General features: G+C 43.4%; 1 protein-coding gene across 5 annotated transcripts in view; it reads right to left on the bottom strand.

The window, feature by feature from the left end:
• Ziz (dedicator of cytokinesis protein Ziz) overlaps positions 1 to 20,002 on the bottom strand; it is a 168,183-nt gene that overhangs the window by 65,296 nt on the left and 82,885 nt on the right. For all 5 annotated transcript variants that reach the window (XM_089545897.1, XM_089545898.1, XM_089545894.1 and 2 more), the window contains exons 3-17: positions 19,658 to 19,830; positions 18,334 to 18,406; positions 17,747 to 17,845; positions 16,899 to 17,030; positions 15,186 to 15,375; positions 11,192 to 11,280; positions 10,875 to 10,958; positions 8,785 to 8,934; positions 7,028 to 7,264; positions 5,663 to 5,868; positions 4,542 to 4,664; positions 4,347 to 4,432; positions 3,644 to 3,837; positions 3,119 to 3,184; positions 2,636 to 2,728 (exon numbers count right to left, since the gene is read on the bottom strand). In XM_089545897.1, the coding sequence (XP_089402023.1) occupies positions 2,636 to 2,728; positions 3,119 to 3,184; positions 3,644 to 3,837; positions 4,347 to 4,432; positions 4,542 to 4,664; positions 5,663 to 5,868; positions 7,028 to 7,264; positions 8,785 to 8,934; positions 10,875 to 10,958; positions 11,192 to 11,280; positions 15,186 to 15,375; positions 16,899 to 17,030; positions 17,747 to 17,845; positions 18,334 to 18,406; positions 19,658 to 19,830 (1,995 nt within the window). The remainder of the gene's footprint in view (positions 1 to 2,635; positions 2,729 to 3,118; positions 3,185 to 3,643; positions 3,838 to 4,346; positions 4,433 to 4,541; positions 4,665 to 5,662; positions 5,869 to 7,027; positions 7,265 to 8,784; positions 8,935 to 10,874; positions 10,959 to 11,191; positions 11,281 to 15,185; positions 15,376 to 16,898; positions 17,031 to 17,746; positions 17,846 to 18,333; positions 18,407 to 19,657; positions 19,831 to 20,002) is intronic.

The following is a 20,002-nucleotide window of genomic DNA, read 5'->3' as shown; positions in this document are numbered from 1 at the left end:
CCGAAAAATCCGTGAAATTAAAAAAATAAACTTTTCTGCAAAAAATTGGCTTTCAAGATTGTGAAAATCGCCGCTCCTGATGTTCCGCCTTCAAGCGATAATATTAGACGCTATTTGAGTCATAGCCATGCTTTCTTCATGTCCACACCTTATCACATCATATCAGATAGTGTGAGGCGGCCGCGGTCATGGTGCGAATGAATGCGCTCACTGCGCGAAGCAAGAACTGTCAGTTTGCATGGGGCAATGACGTTCGCGAAGACCGAGAGGTAACCCATGGGAAGACGCGAGCGGAAGCGAACGCCTCCGAATGCTGTCCCCCCTCCCCCTCTCTACCACATTTGCTGCCCCGCACCGCAGGGTGCGTCGTCCAAGTCGCGGTGGACGCTGCAGCTGTCCCGCTGTCCCATTGTCCCATTTTCAATGCGATCGCGTGCTCTTTGTAGGCCATCTCAATGGCAATGGAGAGCATCTCATTATCTCGAATGGCAACAATGGAGAACAAATGGCCAAGCCTATCCAAGCCAGTCCGATTGTGCCCGCCGAGCCGATTCTACCGATTCCGTTTAAATCCAAGATGGCGCCTCTCATGGTGGCGGGGAACAGGTTGGTTGTGACATCGATGCCCGCTCACGTCAATATTAGGCCGAAATAACGAACTTTCGGTTGAAAAACGATCACCACAATATTGTTGGCGTCTATTTTAGTCCGAAAATTCGAACATTTAGAGTCCACGAAGTCCGAAATATCAGTCGTGGAAATGTACACGTTGCTATGAAGTGCGTGACGGTTCCTCAGCGAAGTTTGAAATATCGCGCTAGTCCGAATTATTGCAGTCCGAAAAATCGGTCGGCTACTGTATATAGAAGTCACGTAAAAGAGCTCTTTTTCAAACTGCATAATGACACACTTGCACAGAACATGAAACCGGAGTTTACATTTAAACTCTAAATATAATGAAATGCCTAAGAGGAAAAAAAATATTTTGGCTAACTAAAACGTTACTGTATTGTTAAATTTTCATTTTATTAAGAGATCATACAGAGGAATCTCAATTCTATGGAAGAATCCAAATTCATAAAACTGCACATCACAGTGAAATGAAATTGCATTAACTCAGGGCTTCCTTGTACTATATCAAAAGCCCACTTTATGCTGCTAGTGCTATAGTATTTGAAAGGAGCGATTGAATTCTAGATAAAAAAAGAGCAGACTCACAGTAACCAGTTTATCAGGCCTACATGTACTTATCAGTGAATGGAAGATACAACCGCTACTGAAATGATTACATGTGCTGAACCCTGCAAGGACTAGGGAGGCTAAAGTTGTAGAAGTACATGAAATTATACTGTCGACAGATCCACTGTGGTCCACATTATACTGTGGACAGATTCAAAGAAGCTAAGAGTAACTGCTAACTCAGATAATTGTCTTTTTTATATAAGCTAAGTACCATACATGTACTTAGGAAGGCTGAACAATGGTAGAATCACAGACAGCAGCCAATAAGAGGTGAGCCTATAAACTGTGTACGACATCCTCCCTGAAGATCACCAGTTCACCCACTTTCCAAAGTTTGCCTATGTGACAAAATTGCAGTTTTCACAGTGTAGAGAAAAAAAAGAGAATAAAACATGCTTCAACTAAAATTCCAAAAGCACTATTAATGGCTCAGTAATTCTACTCAACAAAAATTTGTGAAAAGTAGTGGTACATAAGTATTTTTTTTCCCTCATTAATAATGTGTGCAGATGCAAATTATGGACCAGTGTTGTGCGGTACCATATACAATATTAATTAGTTTTTCTTCACTGCTTTATTTTTGTTTTATCAAGCTTATGAAACTAGTAGAATTGCATCAGGCGTACTATCAAAGTAAAAACGTCACTGCAGCCTCAATTACAGCCAACATTAAGTTACTATTACAGCCTCATATTTTTGTGCCCTCGGTCTGAATCTGTCAGTGGCTCCAAGACAAAGCAGTTTGCAGAGTTTGCACCAGTGTCTTGTCCGGGCTAAGCTTCTTAATGGACTGAAGTGAGAGTACAAAATTACTAGTAAGTATGAAGCGCTTGGAAGGCATGATGTTGTGATACATCACTCTTTCACCCAACTGGATGATTAACACGCTGCACTAGCGCTATACCTCCCCACATGTGCTGTCCCGCCTATTCTTGTTTCGTAATAAAGGAGTAATTACTCACTGACATCCAGCTATTAAGCTATACATCTTTACAGCTGTATAGCTTTCCTCAGTAGCCGTATGGCTGCGCTCGGGTGGATGTCAATGAGTAATTACTCCCTTATTACAAATCTACTCCACCTTGGGGGATTCCCCTAAACATTTGACCTATTCTTGTTTCGCACTGAAAGCCTTACTGCCAACATTCCAACCGATAAAATCAAAACTGCTAATCAGAGGAAAATTTTCGGAGGAAATCTGGAGCATATTCAGTTACGGCTTCATAACTTAGGTGGCATTTCAGTTGTTTCGAAGAAAAAAAGAAAGGGAGTTGAAAACTGCCATTCTGGGGCATGAATACGCTGACCACATAAGATAAGCTGACCAGGTAGTTTGCATGCATTCATCACGTGAGTTTCCAACCGGCTGCAAGGCAGAGCAGCGTTCACTCACCTCCTCGTAGAAATCAGGCGTGACACAGTGATGCGTCACAGCTGTGTACGACTGAGACACGAAGAGGGGTTCCCCCGGTCGACCATAGATGCACTGCAAGAGACAGCCCCACAGCCAGTCAGTCGAGAGACAAGGACCATACAAAAGCAAGGACTGCTTTCCCCCAACGCCAGATGATAGATTTCGCATAACAAACAAGTGGGGCAAAAAAACAAGCAAAAAAGCTATAAAAGAAAAGAATCAAGCATCGAGCATAATTTATCATTTAATATTTAATTTGCACTTAATTACAGCTCAATGCACTATGAAGGCTCCAAAATAACTTGCAGAATTTCCTACAACTGTGTACTATTATGTGCCCCTATAAAGCTTTCTCAGTGCAATACAAAAAAATTGATGGCCAACTTGTCAGCTGAAGCTGTCAACAGTTAGCATGCAAACCCTCACAGCAGAGTTCAGGCCAGGACCCTCGCCAACTCTCACCTTCAGAGGTTTTGTCCCTTCGTCATCCCTGTCCCTCAGTTCCACACAGCACGATATGTTTCTCGCCTAAAAAAAAAAATAGGTGCCACAGGACATGAGAACAAGTCCTGAAACATGACAGCTGGGAGCGGTGCATACCACCACTCCACAGTGCCCAACAAATAGAACAGGGGTTCTCAAACTGGGTTCCGCAAAATCCTTGGATTCCTCGGAGTGCTTTCTGGGTTCCCCGAGCACCTAAACTCATCCATGCCTTAACACCAACTTTCCTTTTACCTACTTCATTTTGGGAGTTGCCATACTGTCATTCCTTACAAAGGCTGTTTCACTCTGCAGGCAGTCATCAAAAGTTGAATATGGTACTGTTCTGAAGGTGTGCATGGTTGTTTTGGCATGCAAGTTAGTTTATGCAGGGCAGAACAGAATCGAAAGTACAATGTTTCTAAGCAATGCATGAAAGCCCTTGGGGTTCCCTAAGGCTAAAAAGAGAAAGAATCCCAAAAGTAGAAGAAAAAAGGTGGGCACCTTGGCGAACGCCTTCTGACTGTCGTACTTGAGGCTCTTGGGGTAGACGTACAGGTGGTTGAGGTATGCGAAGAATGGATGGCTGTCGGATGCCACGTCTGTGGGGAACTGTTGCACCTCGAGGGTGGGACCCTCTCGGGGCTTGGGGGGCATCGGGAATGGAACCACGGGGACCAGAGACGTCGTCAGGGAGTCTGCGATACAAGAAGATTGCATAAACCTTCAATGAAAAGTGTTGATGTGACAATGGTTTGATGATAATGAAATCAGATGAAAACAGTTTGTTTCGACATACACAATACTCCATTTCATACATCAGGTGCAAGACTGTGAACGGTAGTCCGTGAGAATACTCCATTCATCAGGTGCAAGACTGTGAAAGGTATGGAAGTAGTCCGCGAGAAAAAATGAAGGAAGAGGTGTTACTCTGCGCTTATTCTCTGGCCGACTGATCCACGGCACGATAAGGTGACAGCTTCTAATCAGCAATAAAATTCCATTTACTCAGACTCATGACAATGTTTCATATAATAAGCTGCAGGCAAACAATTTACTGCTTTTCACTGACCAAGGAATGCACTACTTTTTCATCGTGGATGTACACAGCACAAACAAGGGTGCTAGCTGTGACAGCTTTGCACCTGATGTATGAAACGGACTATAGAAACTTCTATGTCGAGAAGAAGGTAAACAGAATGCTCACTGTCAACTGTCTCGTCGGGTCTCAATAACCTCAGTGCAACTTTCATGTGCCCTGGAATCACTGTGAAGTGTTTCACTTTCTCCGGTCTAAATGAAGAGAAAAGAAAAAGAAACAAAACAGTGAAGATGGCACAAGCCACACGTAACCAGCTCGTTGAGGACTCTTCGAAGGTAAGTAGTCAACTAGAAGACAAACCTTTTGAGATCACAGAGGAACTTGAGGGTGTCTTCTTCAGAAAGCTTGGCGCTGTCTTGCCGGTAGATCTGTGCAAACTCTAGGGACTTGTCCAGGTCGTTGGAGTGGCGGCTGAAGAGAGGCCTAGAGGTGGAGAACAACAAAGGAAACGAGGTGTACCTAACCAACAACGTCTAGGGTGAAAAGAAACAGCAAACGGGAAGGCTGCACAGACACACAGTAGTTGGCAGATTTTTCTTGCTCCGATTATGAAGACTCACATAATACTTTTGATTTTGGTAACGAGGTGTCATGCAACTCACAGGAACTAAAATAAGGCTAGCTTGAATTTGACCTAGGTAGAGATGCCGAGTGAGCTAGTTTTCGGTGGAACACTTAATCCGGCCCAACCAAGCGATTCCTAATGGTCGCACCAGTTGGAACAAAAGCAACAGGCAGACGCTGACTGCCATTTCCCCGTAAATCTGCTAAAGCAGAAGCAGACAACAAAGCTAACTAATACCATAAGGGTGCCGCCATAGTGACGCAGTGGCTATGGTGCTTGGCTGCTGATCCGAAAGACGCGGGTTCGATCCCGGCTGCCGCAGCCGAATTTCGATGGAGGCGAAATTCTAGAGGTCCGTGTACTGTGCAATGTCAGTGCACGTTAAAGAACCCCAGGTGGTCGAAATTTCCAGAACCCTTCACTACGGCGTTCCTCATAGCCTGAGTCGCTTTGGGACGTTAAACCCCCTAAACCAAATCATAAACCAAACCCCAATACCATAAGGGAATAACATAAGCCATGTTAACACATAAAATGTGGCACTGAAAGCCTTCGCAAACATGGCTAGAAAGGAATGGATTTCTGGGTACAATGTGAAAATATACTCTCCTGTCATTTAAACCCCCTTTTTATTCATATTTTCTTTGCTGCCTGTGGACAACTGTGGTGCAAGCACTACTTTCTATGCAGATAATTTTTTTTCTCTACTGCTCAGGTGTTGAGGGTGCAACAGGTCTCCACACTCAAGAGTTATACGCCTAGTGTTTTGGGCACGGGCCCCAGGATGACCCCGGGTAATTTTGCTCAAAAATGAAGTCCCCCTCCCCGAACTCTTGCAGACAGAGGAGGCGCTCACTTGGCCGCCCAGGCGAAGGGCATGCGGAAGTGGTCCAGCCGCTGGCAGCACAGGCGGAACATCTTCTGGGCCTTGGTCCCCTGGCGGCCATCGCTGCCATGCCGCAGGTAGGGCTCCGACGCCTGCGCTATGCCACCCTGCAGCACCTTCTCGACCCGCACCACCAGGAACAGCTCCGGATCCGGGCGCTGGACCATGAAGACAGCCTGCGGCGGTGGTGGAGGATAGGTGGATATACAAAAGGAACAAATCATGGACAGGTGTCGTAAGTGAGGCCCCTAGTTTCCAGCGATTTTGTGAAAAATGGTCTTAGGCAGTGTGGCGACGAAGGGTCTAGTTCCGAGTGATGTCACGAGAGGGCGCTAGTGGATCACCAAGCCATCATCATCATGAGGCGGAGCGGCAGCGCCGGGAAGATGGGAGAAGTGAAATAAAGGTTGTTGGCGTGGTGTCCATGTGTTTGGGAGTTGTGCGAGTGTGTCACCGCTGAAGCGTGACAATGGATTTAAGCAATTTTTGCCGCACTGTATGATAGCAGCCACATTCCCTTTTGTGATGCTGTTTTTGCTACAGGCATCAGCAGGAATGACAGTATGATGGAGAAATGACTATTTTAGCTTATCTACACGAACATAATGTGAAGGGAGAGTTTGAGAACACAGGTGAATTTCAAAACAAATAATATTACGAATATAAGGCCACCTCGAACTATATTCAGGCAAACCATAGCCTAAGATGGCCACCTGGCACACTGCTTGCTACGCAGTTGCATGGCTCTGTGGCTGGTGCAGCTGGCCGGATCACGGACGCTTCTTTCAACTGGACATGTCTAAACAATCCATTGTGATCAAAGAAACTGCTCTGTCATAACTCTGTAACGTTAAAAATGCGCAGTTATCAAGTTTCAAGTTTGTTTTATTTACATCATAGATGTGGGAGCATTTAATGTGCTAGAAATGTGCATTAAATTAACGATTAGCACTAATGTCCTATATTGCGAGATAAATGTATCAACTGCAATCGTAGACTACATTCCGCTGCAGAAGGAAACACAGGCTGTGTTCTATGTCTAGCTTTGGCTGCATTGCCAAAAAAATGGTAGCTTAGTATAGAAACTAGCTTCAATACAAGCTCTGATGCAGCATTCCAAGGAAAGCACTGGCAATGACAGTTCAAAGCATTACATGACAATGGTGACGTTCCCCAAAAGCAATGAGGTGTGTCACAAGTGCCCACCACACCAGGCAATACCATGTGCCTCCTCGTGTGAAGCATATTAAGTCCAGGTCACATGCCCTCAGAAGCAGTGTGAACCATGTCTTGAAAAAAAAAAAAAAGACAAGATAAGGAACACCGTATCCGAACCTGCTGAGGGAATGCCAACCACTCTTCTCCGAGCTCGCTCATGCCGGGTAGCAGTGTGTCGTTCATCTGGGTGCCTGCAGTGCCATTGGGTGCCGAGCCGCTCGTACTTTTTCTTCGCGTGGTCTTGGGCAGCATGTTGCGCATGTAGGAGTTGTTGACATCGAAGCGGAAGTCCTCGGTCACCTTGCGCATGTGGCGCACATCATACACGGCCATGGTGGTGAAGTACGGTTCGACCTGCACGAACAGGGATATTGCCACATATTAGAAACAGAACACGTAAAAGAATGCATGAAAACCTTCACCATGAATCACTTTGCAGTTATTAAATCTACACTGCGAGCAAAACCACGTGAACAACCTTCTTGATCAATTTCTTTTCAACTTAAACTTTTCGTTGTTATCATTTTCTGAGACAGTGGGACAAAAGTATTTTTTAGACACTGGTTTTGATATGCTCTCATTCCGACATCTGTGGAAGGTTCATGAACCAGTTTATGAGCCAGTTTTTGTCTCTATATATAAAATCTGAAAGCACCCTCCACACGTATGCCCTTTCCACATGAGGTTAGTACTTTCCTTCATACACTATTTGTTTTCACAAAACGCATTCAAAACACCTGCAGACCACAAAGTTCAAAGTAATATGGAAATCAAACTGTTTCTACTTTACGGGTTATCAATCCTCTTTCGATGACTGCAGCACTCATGACATTCATATACATTCATTTTCATCAACAACATCTCTTTTTAAAAATTTTAGAGACCCTGCTCACAATCACAAACTTCCACTTCAAACTACATATGCAAGTTAACACTGTAGACGGGATGCGTACTTCAGTCAAGCCAAACAATGTGTTTGCAAAGCCTAGCTAGCTGCTTTAGTTAAAGGTTTGCCTTGGTTTACCCTTTATTTCTGCTGCTGCTATTTTTTTACTTCTTAAAAACCATGAAAGAGTCATGGTGTCAAGGTGCATTGTCAAGGGATGATTTATTTGCACGCACTCAGTCCCTCGTGCCCGAGTCCCCACTTGTTCTCCGCAGTTCGTGCACCGTACGGAACGTGCACCGTACACAACGCGCACTGAGCTCACACTCGGGCCCACTTCGACCGCGTCACTCGATCACCACCGCGCACTCGGTCACAACCGAGCACACTCACGCACATGCCCGCCACGCCGGCATCGCATCCCCTCCACCCCGTGTTGCCAGCTGTACACAGGGTCGCATCCCCTACTCCCATGTTGCCAGCCGTCCCTGTGTCCCCTGATGGTGCCACCCGCACTGGCCCTTACAGCATCATGGGGCTTTTGAAGCTAAATGAAAAAGCAAAACTACACACTTCATATTAACAAATGATCACCAAATGTTATCTTTCGCAGTCTTCACTAGAGCAACACAAGCACTGTGCATGCCTCTCTTCATCAACCCCCAACCACTGCCATCCCCTTCCACGATAATTACTCATGAACTCACCCACCCACCTACTTACCTACTCACCCACGCGTGTGTGCGTGCATGTGCGCACGTGTGTGTGTGTGTGTGTGCGCGCGTGTGTGTGTGTTGTATATATGCGTAAAAGATGTATGTTGTTAAAAAGGAAACAACTTTAACCAAATTCAGCTCCCCTGAACTGATCAGTGTAAGGCAGTAATGTGAGCTTGAGCAGAACATAGGCTCAGGATGGCGATCTAGACACATTACAATTTGCCTCGATTGCTGCATCTATTAATAAATGCAATGAAAGCGTGTGCTACCTGGCATAGAGATCCATTCTGGCAGTCCAGAGGTGCCTGAAGATTGAACTTGACCTCTTCACACTTGACAAAGATGCGAGTGTTGAACTCCTCCTTGAAGGGCTCGACGCGCCGTTCATAGCTGGAGATGTGAACACAGCTGCTCGATTTCTGCGTGTAAAAAAAGAATTGTAAAAACAAGGAGATCTCAGTTTCTATGCCAGTCAGTCACACAGCATGGCTCTTTTTTGCTGCACGCAGTACCTGAAAAAGTCGCCCGAGCAACTTGGCACTCCATATTCACAAGCAATAGTAAATTAATAATGCATCATAGGTTTGAGAGCAAACAGTGGCCATGCTGAAATTCTACCAATAAAAACAAAAGATTTTGACAGTACTGTAAAATTTTGTTAGTTAGTTAGTTAGTTAGTTATATGGGGTTTTATGGCGCGTAAGCAACTATGGCTATCATGCGCCAAACACAAGGTTAGATGATGTTATGTCAAGTGTACAGAGATTACATTATAATAGATTTAAAACATTCGCTTTCCTTAGAACCTTACAAACAAGTGAAAACTCGACGAGTGTTTGCTCGCCTAAAAGCAATGCGGGATGAAATGGAATGTGTTCATTGTAAAATACCGTAAAAAATTTTTTTTCTAAGTTCTTCGAGATGTGAACAAGAAATTAAAACGTGATTTACTGTGAGCTCCTCACCACACATTTCACACAGAGGTTTGTCTTTTTTTGTTAATAAGAAGCTATGGGTGATGTGTGTGTGACCTATGCGTAAACGACATAAAATTACTTCGATAAAACGCTCTTTATGGCGGCATGATTTCCATTCTTTTAAAATGGGCTTTATGGTATGTAGCTTGTTGTGTCCTTCATTATCCCAAGAAGCTTGCCACTTGGCTCTTAGTCTGCTATGCACTAACTTCATGTAATCCCTAGGAGGCAAATTCGCATGTTTTATTTCCATGGTTCTGGCTTGTGCAGCACACATGTCGGCTCTCTCATTATCCCTAATGCCAACGTGACTGAGAACCCAGCATAATTTTATAACATGTTTTTGTGTTGTGATCTTTACTATGTTGTGTATGATGCTTCCAATCAGTGGCTCCGTGGCATTTTTGGAGTTTAATGCTGTAAGGACGCTCAGTGAATCTGTATAAATGATGCTGTTTTTGATGTTTTCATTTGTTATTTTCTGTACCGCAACACTAATGGCATAACACTCCGCGGTGAACACTGTAGCACATGAGGGCAGTCGTACTGCATTTTAATTTTTTCCTTGTATTACTGCGCTTCCTACATGAGCATGCGTTTTGGAGCCGTCAGTATAAAATGACGTGTAATTTCTGTATTTTTCTTGTAGTGCTAGATATTCTTGTATTATATGGTTGTGTGGCGTACAGGTTTTACTGAGGCGTGTTAGTGTGACGTCACACACTGTGGGGAGAGTGTACCACAGTTGTAAAATTTTGTGATCCCACAAGAAGAGTCGAATAATATTTTACGCTAATTTGCAGAATTCTGGCTAGGTGCTACCAGACGGAAAAAAATGACATCACTACAAAAGATAGAACTGGCAGATATTATGCGAGTAACAGAACAGATTTCAAGGTAAACAATACGCAGTAAACAGAACAGATGTTCTGAACATAGAAATCCGAACGAGCAAAAGTATGGCCAAATCTCATTAATTCAAACTACCATAATTCTGACTTTCCAATTACTGCTTTGGTTTGATACTTTGATTCCATAAAAATCAAGTGCATTTAAATGCAAGAAAAGTGGTCAATCCAATGCCTACTTGCTGTGACCAGCAGAAAACAAAATTTAAAAAAAATTACGACAAAGGGTAGAAAATCACAACAAACAAAACAATCCATTTCAAAGACAAGGTGACACAGTGCAAAGCAATGAGGTGCTGTCCTGAAGCTGAAACAATAGGCATAGAGAACCAGACAGGACAGGAATGCAATGCGATCATTGCACATTGTCTCAACTGAAATTGACGCTAAGAAAAACACTACAAGAAAGGGCAGCCACCCTTTTACTATGCAATGGATGCACGGAGAGTCTTTAACAGTGAAAATGCTGCTCACCTGCAAGTCTGGGTAAATGGAGAACAAGTTCTGCCGATTCTGTCTACGTGCCTGAGCTATGGAGTAGTCCGTTTCCTTGGCATACTGCAAGAAAAAAGAGAAAAACAATAAAGAAAGAATAAGCATGATGTGATTAGCAGATGGAGTCTCTGTACACAGGCAGCTTTTTCTAAGTAAACCAAACTGCTAGTACAGTGCACGAGTTATATCCAACAAATGGTTTTCTTGAACAGACATAAATAGTAGCAAAACAAATGCAAAAGACATGTCGAATAGTAATATCTTTACGAAATAAGCATTTTGAAACACTTGCTTACCTTTACTAAGTCCGGGTTCTTGCTATGCTCCAAGCTCTTCAGTGTCCCGTATCCATAAGGTGCAGAAGGAGATGTCACCATGCTACTTTCTGCAAAAGTTTGAAACGCAGAGGTTTACGCAAGACTATATGATGCGTGTACATTCTCCAGCGTGTAATGCGTGCATTAAACTACTATATATGTTTCTTTCTGAACACACAAGTTTCACAAAATATTACTAATGCGAGACATGACTTATCAGCCATGCAAATATGTGCACGAAAACATGATGACATTGAGTGCTATCAGCTATTTCCACCCACACTACATAAAAGCTCCCTTTGTATGATGTGCTGGGTTCCATTACGGCTGCTTATTTTAACAAAGAGTAATTCAAAAGTAGTTGTGCCTGTAAGGTGCAGCTAATAAGAGAATAATTACTCACTGACAACTACCTGAGCGCAGTTTCCACTTCGAGTTATTGATCAATTTGCTCTCGCTCTACCATAAGCTTGCCGTCCCGGTTAGATCAATTGGTAGAGCGACTGCTCCGGTGAAGCGGTGGTCCCGGGTTCGAACCCCGGACCAGGACGAATTTTTCTTTAACTACGAAGTTTCTGAGAATGCTGTATAGCTTTCCTTTGTAGCCGTATGGCTGCGCTCGGGTGGATGTCAATGAGTAATTACTCCCTTATTACAAATCTACTCCACCTTGGGGGATTCCCCTAAACATTTGACCAAGGCACAGCTAAGCAGCTCTCTTAATAAAAAAACACACACAAAGATATAGCAAAAAAAAAAGAATGCTACACAATTGGTCCCGGACACACAGAACACAGATATAATCGGATGATTGTTTATATCGAACAGTCACACTGTATTCTTGCTTCTAGGCTACTACAGATAGCCTTATCTAGTGCCATACTTTATATGTTGAATTATTGATATATCACATTACTTCGAGATCCCACTCGTGTTCAGTATCCGGTATAGATTGAATGAAGTGTCAAATGCTAAACAGTTGAGTACGGCACACAACTGCAGCCCTCTAATAATAGCTTTGTAATAGTAGATGCATTCTGTGACAACTCATTGTTCACTCATGACATATTCTCTACACAATCCAGCTATTTTCTGCACTGTTTTCCAACTACCTTTCTTAGCCAGAGCTGCATATTTTATTCAGAGTAGCATGTCAGAGGTGTTCACACATTGAATAAGATCTCTGGTGCTTAACTGAAGAGTTTTCGCACTTCTCTGTCCTGATTCATTCTGCGTGCACTAACTTCAAGTGACCACAGGACAGTGAGAGCAGATACGCATGACCCCAATGTAGCAGCTTCAGTAGTTACTGTGCAGCAGGCTTAGAGTAAGCTGTGTGCAAACAATAACAGGACTCGTAATCAATGTGCACTAAACAGTCTTTACAGTAGATACTATGCAGCAAAGCCGAAAGTAGGTACTATGCAGCAGGTTTAGAATAAGCTGTGTGCAAACAATAACAGGACTCGTAATCAATGTGCACTAAACAGTCTTTACAGTAGATACTATGCAGCAAAGCCGAAAGTAGGTACTATGCAGCAGGTTTAGAATAAGCTGTGTGTAAACAATAACAGGACTCGTAATCAATGTCCACTAAACAGTCTTTACAGTAGATACTATGCAGCAAAGCCGAAAGTAGGTACTATGCAGCAGGTTTAGAATAAGCTGTGTGCAAACAATAACAGGACTCGTAATCAATGTCCACTAAACAGTCTTTACAGTAGATACTATGCAGCAAAGTCGAAAGTAGGTACTATGCAGCAGGTTTAGAATAAGCTGTGTGCAAACAATAACAGGACTCGTAATCAATGTCCACTAAACAGTCTTTACAGTAGATACTATGCAGCAAAGCCGAAAGTAGGTACTATGCAGCAGGTTTAGAATAAGCTGTGTGCAAACAATAACAGGACTCGTAATCAATGTCCACTAAACAGTCTTTACAGTAGATACTATGCAGCAAAGCCGAAAGTAGGTACTATGCAGCAGGTTTAGAATAAGCTGTGTGCAAACAATAACAGGACTCGTAATCAATGTCCACTAAACAGTCTTTACAGTAGATACTATACAGCAAAGCCGAAAGTAGGTACTATGCAGCAGGTTTAGAATAAGCTGTGTGCAAACAATAACAGGACTCGTAATCAATGTCCACTAAACAGTCTTTACAGTAGATACTATGCAGCAAAGCCGAAAGTAGGTACTATGCAGCAGGTTTAGAATAAGCTGTGTGCAAACAATAACAGGACTCGTAATCAATGTCCACTAAACAGTCTTTACAGTAGATACTATGCACCAAACCCGAAAGTAGGTACTATGCAGCAGGTTTAGAATAAGCTGTGTGCAAACAATAACAGGACTCGAAATCAATGTCCACTAAACAGTCTTTACAGTAGATACTGCCACGTATCATTGCAGTGTGTGTTCGTTCACGCTCAAGGCAGCAGGAAAGGGTCGTTATCACTTTTGTTCGTGGTGCGAGAAGCGACCAGACTAATCTCGATTGTTCGCAGCCATGAAAGGCTGCATCTAGGTTTTTCCAGATTACCGTAGATGATCTTGACCTGTTATCTGGAAGTTTCCTTGCTGGCTTTAAATTGAGCGATGCCGCGAGCGGCGGACATTCGTAGTTCGACGACCGACGAGCTCGTTTGTTGCTTACGCCGCCGCCGAGCGATTAAGTTCTTTTGCGGGCGCAAGTCAGCCCAAATAAAGAGCTTCGTTTGAAAGTCTTGTTGCTGTTTTCCTGACTGCTGGATTGCCGTCACTACAACGTGACAATACTATGCAGCAAAGCCGAAAGTAGGTACTATGCAGCAGGTTTAGAATAAGCTGTGTGCAAACAATAACAGGACTCGTAATCAATGTCCACCAAAACAGTCTTTACAGTAGATACTATGCAGCAAAGCCGAAAGTAGGTACTATGCAGCAGGTTTAGAATAAGCTGTGTGCAAACAATAACAGGACTCGTAATCAATGTCCACTAAACAGTCTTTACAGTAGATACTATGCAGCAAAGCCGAAAGTAGGTACTATGCAGCAGGTTTAGAATAAGCTGTGTGCAAACAATAACAGGACTCGTAATCAATGTCCACTAAACAGTCTTTACTAGATACTATGCAGCAAAGCCGAAAGTAGGTACTATGCAGCAGGTTTAGAATAAGCTGTGTGCAAACAATAACAGGACTCGTAATCAATGTCCACTAAACAGTCTTTACAGTAGATACTATGCAGCAAAGCCAAAAGTAGGTACTATGCAGCAGGTTTAGAATAAGCTGTGTGCAAACAATAACAGGACTCGTAATCAATGTCCACTAAACAGTCTTTACAGTAGATACTATGCAGCAAAGCCAAAAGTAGGTACTATGCAGCAGGTTTAGAATAAGCTGTGTGCAAACAATAACAGGACTCGTAATCAATGTCTACTAAACAGTCTTTACAGTAGATACTATGCAGCAAAGCCGAAAGTTGGTACTATGCAGCAGGTTTAGAATAAGCTGTGTGCAAACAATAAGAGGACTTGTAATCAATGTCCACTAAACAGTCTTTACAGTAGATACTATGCAGCAAAGCCGAAAGTAGGTACTATGCAGCAGGTTTAGAATAAGCTGTGTGCAAACAATAACAGGACTCGTAATCAATGTCCACTAAACAGTCTTTACAGTAGATACTATGCAGCAAAGCCGAAAGTAGGTACTATGCAGCAGGTTTAGAATAAGCTGTGTGCAAACAATAACAGGACTCGAAATCAATGTCCACTAAACAGTCCTAACGTGCAGACATTGTTGCAAACAGCATAAAAAAAAGTGACTGAAACTTTTGCATTGAAATGCTCTCCCATCCCATGAAGGAATGCCTTTCTGCATTATGACACAGTACTTGAGCACTTCAGATAGCTTCCAAGCTCGTCTTCCTAGGCACAGTGACTGCAAGGACTCGGAAGGCTGCACATGCAGAGGGACAGAGGGAGCAGACAGACCTTCGGGTGAGGAGACGACAGCCGCTGCCGCTTTCTTGTTGGACTCCTGGGCATTGCGGTAGTTGGTGGTGATGGCCACCAGCATGGCCATCCAGCCGTCCATCTCCACCTCGCTCTCCGCGGCCAGCACGCACGACTTGTGGCCATCTTGCATGCGCAGCTCAAAGCTCAGCTTGCTCCTTTTGGAATTCTGCACAGTGCCAATATTTGAGCGAGCCTCATTAATACTCAACAATGTCCATACTCCACTGTCAAAGCTAGAGCTCTTTTTAGCGCTGCCTATATCCGCAATCAAAAAGTAGTGCGCTCCTTGTGGTGTACGAAAAATAATAAATGCTTTGCCTGCAGGCTTGTTACATGATGCATTTGTCATGAGCTTGATTACATGTACTCTTACTGCTGACACGCTGTCCCTATCTTGTGCCTTAGACCACTCGACCACAAAACTAATGCAGAGGAACACGTCTCCCTTTATTTTTTTTTTATGCAGAGTATTTCCGCACCTTCCACAGTGTTGCACCTGACATGTGAAACAGAGTATACCGTATTTGCACGATTCTAACCCCCCCCCAATTGTAACGCGCAGTAATATTTAAGGCCCGGAAACCACAAAAATAACTTGGCGCCGATTGTACCACGCACAAGGAATAACGCAGTCAACAAGCGTCTGAAAGTTGCTTAAAACATTTAATCAACTCGTAGGTCCTTGATGTAATCCACAAGCGAATCTTCGAGCTCGGGAAAGCGGCCATGCTGTGGGCCACTGAAGCCCTTCCGTGATACTTTGCACTTAAAAATGCGGTCCCTTTGTTTCCGCCAATCGCGAACGCATGTCTCCGGGACACCTAATGCACGGGACGCTGCCCGGTTCCCCTCTTTTTCTGCTAGCAGGACTACTTTCTGCTTAAACGACGCCTCGTAATGAAAGCGTCGTTGCCTTTCCATCTTGTCACTGTGCTGTGGGTGAATGCATGTATCCAACGCAGCTTCTGGGTACACCAGCAAAACGGAATGTTTGCGAAAAATGACGATCGGAACTCTGGATCCGCCCATGGATAGATCCGGCTCAAAACGACTTGCTGATACCGATGGCAATGCGGCTGGCTATCATTCATTGAGCTGCTTCGTTTCGGTTTGGAGGTTTGTTTTGCATTTTGAGTCCGATTGTAACGAGCATGTATTTTTGAACGCTTATTTCCGGAAAGAAAGGTGCACGTTAGAATCGTGCAAATACGGTAATTACTAGATAAGCAGCCCTAACCTATTTGTATGGCAGGAAACAACATACAGTGCAGAAACTTGTACACATTAGCAACAGCAACACTGCCCACACAGTGCACAAACTTCGTCGAGAGTACGCAGGCGTAGCACACCCCAAAAGCACATAACCAGACAAAAAAAATTCAAGCTCAGGAAGGACAGAAGCGGCTCTCTTTTGATAATCTTGGCACTGCACAGTGCAAGAAAGCAAGGAGGACTATCCCAAATCTACACAGCTGCACAGCACCAAGAATATTTCAAAAGTCTCCTCTAGCACCCAAAAAGAAGCAATCGCCGGGCCCAAAGCCTACGGATTTTAGGCAAGCACTGCCAGAAGGGAAGTCATACTACACCATAAATACTGGCACATTACATACTGAATGACCAACACAAACTACAGGCAGGTGCAAGGAAATGCCTTTCACAGGGCAATACTACTTGTGTGCAGCTTACCCTCACAACTTTGCTGCAGAAGTCCATGCAAATGGTGCCTTTTGATTCCGTCTTCTTGTCATCCTTGTAGAATTCAAGCGAATGGCTGCCATCCACTCCCCGCGTTAGTGTCATGTATCTTCTTTTGAATGACTACAAGAACAAATTCCAGAAAACACACAATTTGGTATAACGAAAGAGTAACTTACGTAAAAAAAAAGGTAAAAGAACACCTCGAGTATAAGATGTCAAAAAGTACAACTTTTGACCTGAAGCCGAATTGTAGAACAATAAAATCACAAACCAATCACAAATGGATCAATTGGCCCTGCTCGTATTGGTCGACATGTCTGCCAGTCCATGCCGACCAACAGGAGCGGGGCTTTTTGACCGTTTTGTGATGGTTTTAAGATTGTGATCTCTCTGTAATTCGACCCATGGAAATGCACGCTCCATAAACTGCTACACTGAAGTCTTCCAGAAAAGCCCTGTAGTGCAGAACCATAACGCTGCAATGTAATAATGCCAATTCTCAAGTGCAGCCAAGCACAAGAGGGCATATCATACTTCCTAGCAAGCATACTCCTTTCCTTTGTTAACAGCCTTTTAGAAACCAGTGCCTTTAGTAACGTTTTTAACAAAACAGGCACTAGCACAATCAAAACAAACTCCACAAGTGATCACATATTAGTAGCAATTAAGTCTATTGCCGACTTTTTTCACCCAAACTGCGAAAATTTAAAGAATGAGCAGCATTTCCACGTGTGAGCATTCAAAAGTCAGTCAAGAAATACTTTTCTAGCTGATTATGAGCCTTAGTTGAGAAGAGAAGTTAAGACTGTCATCTCCCAATTTGTGAGCACACTCACCTTTGTAGCCAAGCTGATAAAGCTGTCAGTACCAGATTCTGGCCCCTTGAGTATATAGCCTTCCTTGATGACCTCAGAATCTCCCTTGAGGTTGCTCTCCTGGATCAAGTAATAAGAAATGAAACGTCAAACAACATTGTAGATAGTATTAGATGTGTAAGGAATCTTTTTTTCTGGTTTTGCAAAGTATTTCCATTATAACTTATATAGCCTGGCTGAAAAAGAAGTTACAATGCGAACACCCAATGCTGCTGCTGCTGCTGCAAAAGAAAAGTACAGGATAGGGCTGCTCCTATAGTACATTGGAGATGTATGTGAAGCTGTTTCAACTTCTGGCCTTGTTTCCATTATGCACGTGGTGAAATTAACAAATCACATCTAAATTTCTTCCGAGGTTTCACTGAGTTCAGCAAAATCACTTCGAAACCTCTCAAAAGTTCTTTTGATGAATTGGTTTTGCAACAGCACACCAGACCAAATAAGAGTTACTTTAACAAGTAAAATACTCTCTCGTTATAATCTTTATGGATGAACAAACAAAGGATAAAAAACTGTGCAAAAAAGCTGGTCTAGCAAAGCTGACATACCGAGTCTTTGACCTCAGTCTCTGTGTCAACTTCATACACTTGATCCTGCAGGTCTGTTGGCCGTGGTATCCGACTAAAACAAACAAGAACGAGAAAAAAGAAGACACACGATGTTACAGCAGCAAAATGCAGCCTACAACCAAGGGTAGTACTCTGCAATAAAACAATGCACCATAAAGGAAACTGCTTTTACATCAGACAAAACATCACTGCATATGTCCAATACATCACGCATGACATGCACTTTCTTCAAAACCTCTGACAGCAATAAGGCTTTATTAATACTTTCTCTCTGTGAGACACAATCGCAGAATTTACTCCACTTTGGGGCTTCCCATAAGCATTGGACCAACAAGTTCAGCAACTTTCCTTGAGAAACATGTCAGCTGCATGAAAGTGTCACATTCTCTCCAAACAACTCATGCATTCCTCATATTTTCTTAGTGCAAGTTAAAATGCTTTGAAGAATTTGCCTCACAGCACTTAAATGAAATTAAATAAATAAAAGTGTGCAAGTCCTTAACCTCTAAGGTGCAGTGTTCCACAGGCAGAATGTGATGACCATGACCTGAAAGTCTGATAGCTTTTAGGCAGGCTCAAAATGCGCTTATGTTTAAAATGCAGCCTTATGTGACAATAACAATGATCTAAAATGATATCGACGTTTTATCAGACACATAACATAAAAAATATTTCAGTTTTATGGACAAAATTTCAATAGATATGGATCAGTAATGCTGATTAAAAAAAAAGTCCTTCGTTTTGTATAAATTGACTCCACGATATGTCCACCTTCTTGTCCACTTGAACAACCTTCATTGACAGCACAAAGACGACCTTGTGCACTCTATAGTGCACTCTCTATGGTTTATGGTTTCCGGGGGCTTAACATCCTAAAGTGACACAGGCTATGAGAGACGCCGTAGTGGAGGGCTCCGGAAATTTCGACCACCTTGAGTTCTTTAACGTGCACTGACATCGTGTAATGCACGGGCCTCTAGAATTTCGCCTCCATCGAAATTCGACCGCCATGGCCGGGATCGAACCCGCGTCTTTCGGCTCAGCAGCCGAGCACCATAACCACTGAGCCACCGCGGCGGCAGTTGTCACTGCGGTACATCAAACAATAGTTTCCATGTCACTCCCAGTGCTTCGAATACTTCAATGCAGCTCATACTTTCCGCCTTGCTCTCTAAAACCTACAGCACCAAAAACACCCCAGGAGTGTAGGGCGACAGCTCAAGTCACGTACACCATTAATAAAAATTAAGGTAAAACTAGGCCTGACAGCATAAAACAAAAAAAAAAAGCCATGGCAGTCTACCTGAGCAGTTCTTTGTATGTTCCCGAGTAGACGCTTGATTTGTAGACGACCGTGTGCCAGTCCGCTGTGTAGGTTTTGAGGCACTGGCGCACGAACAGGGGCAGGCAGTTGAAGCGCACATTGGCAGGTATTGTTGGCACTGTGGTACGGATGGCACGAGGAATGATGGCTTGCTGCAAAGGAATGGACAGGGACACACAACGCGAGATATTCTTCATGAATGAAGAAGAAACTTGTGAACACAACATAGAACAAGAATAATGCAAATATCAAAAAGAGTGAAGGAGAGGTTAGAAACACAGCAAAACCATGCACGGGATGTGAGGTATGCATTCCCAACAGCTT

Source organism: Amblyomma mixtum, chromosome 5 (assembly GCF_055824585.1).
Source record: "Amblyomma mixtum isolate Tamu chromosome 5, ASM5582458v1, whole genome shotgun sequence".
NCBI lineage: Eukaryota > Metazoa > Arthropoda > Arachnida > Ixodida > Ixodidae > Amblyomma > Amblyomma mixtum.
Note: the sequence above shows the minus strand (reverse complement) of the source record. Positions and strands in the feature narration are given on the sequence as shown.